Source organism: Condylura cristata, unplaced genomic scaffold (assembly GCF_000260355.1).
Source record: "Condylura cristata isolate star-nosed mole 26May11 unplaced genomic scaffold, ConCri1.0 scaffold00225, whole genome shotgun sequence".
Classification (NCBI taxonomy): Eukaryota; Metazoa; Chordata; class Mammalia; order Eulipotyphla; family Talpidae; genus Condylura; species Condylura cristata.
Genome location: NW_004567326.1, coordinates 13,251 through 13,740, shown reverse-complemented (window position 1 = coordinate 13,740; position 490 = coordinate 13,251). Strand labels below are relative to the sequence as shown.

Genomic DNA, 490 nt, shown 5'->3' with positions numbered 1-490 from the left:
CCGGCCGCCCCGGGACTCACCGCTCTCGGCGCTTCATGGCCTTGCGTAAGGCGACGCCGATCAAGCAAATGAGGAGGACGAAGCCGGCGGACAGGCCTAGGGCGCGGGTGAGCACAGCGGGGCTGGGCCGGCGGCCACCGTCAGCCCTGCCCTGGCCGCCCACGGCCCCTGCGCTTGTGGGCGGGCGGGGCGCTGCGTCCTGTGGCCATCGGGCCAAGGTCTCCGGACAGTGCGGTGGGGGAGCCGCGGCCCCCCGCGCCCCCGTGAAAGCGACTGGGCGCGAAGGGCTGTTCTGGACTGGGGATGCTGGCCGCCTGCCCTCGGCTGCCCGCAGGAGCGCGCAGACCGGGGGTGGGGGGGGCAGAGTCCCGCCGTCCTGCCGCCGGCACGGCCCTCTGCGCCCCGAAGGTCAGCCTGTGCTTGCGCCCCGGTGCTGGGGAGAGCGCTGGGGCCCAGGGGTGGGGCGGGGTCTGGAAGGCGCCTCGCGGGG

General features: G+C 76.5%; 1 protein-coding gene across 1 annotated transcript in view; it reads right to left on the bottom strand.

Moving 5' to 3' along the window:
* Positions 1 to 20: 20 nt before the first annotated feature.
* The window catches only part of CR2 (complement component (3d/Epstein Barr virus) receptor 2), a gene marked incomplete at both ends in the record, with an annotated part of 13,570 nt that continues 13,100 nt past the window's right edge, over positions 21 to 490 (bottom strand). Inside the window, one exon of the mRNA XM_012734963.1 lies at positions 21 to 96. Coding sequence (XP_012590417.1) covers positions 21 to 96 — 76 coding nt within the window. The remainder of the gene's footprint in view (positions 97 to 490) is intronic.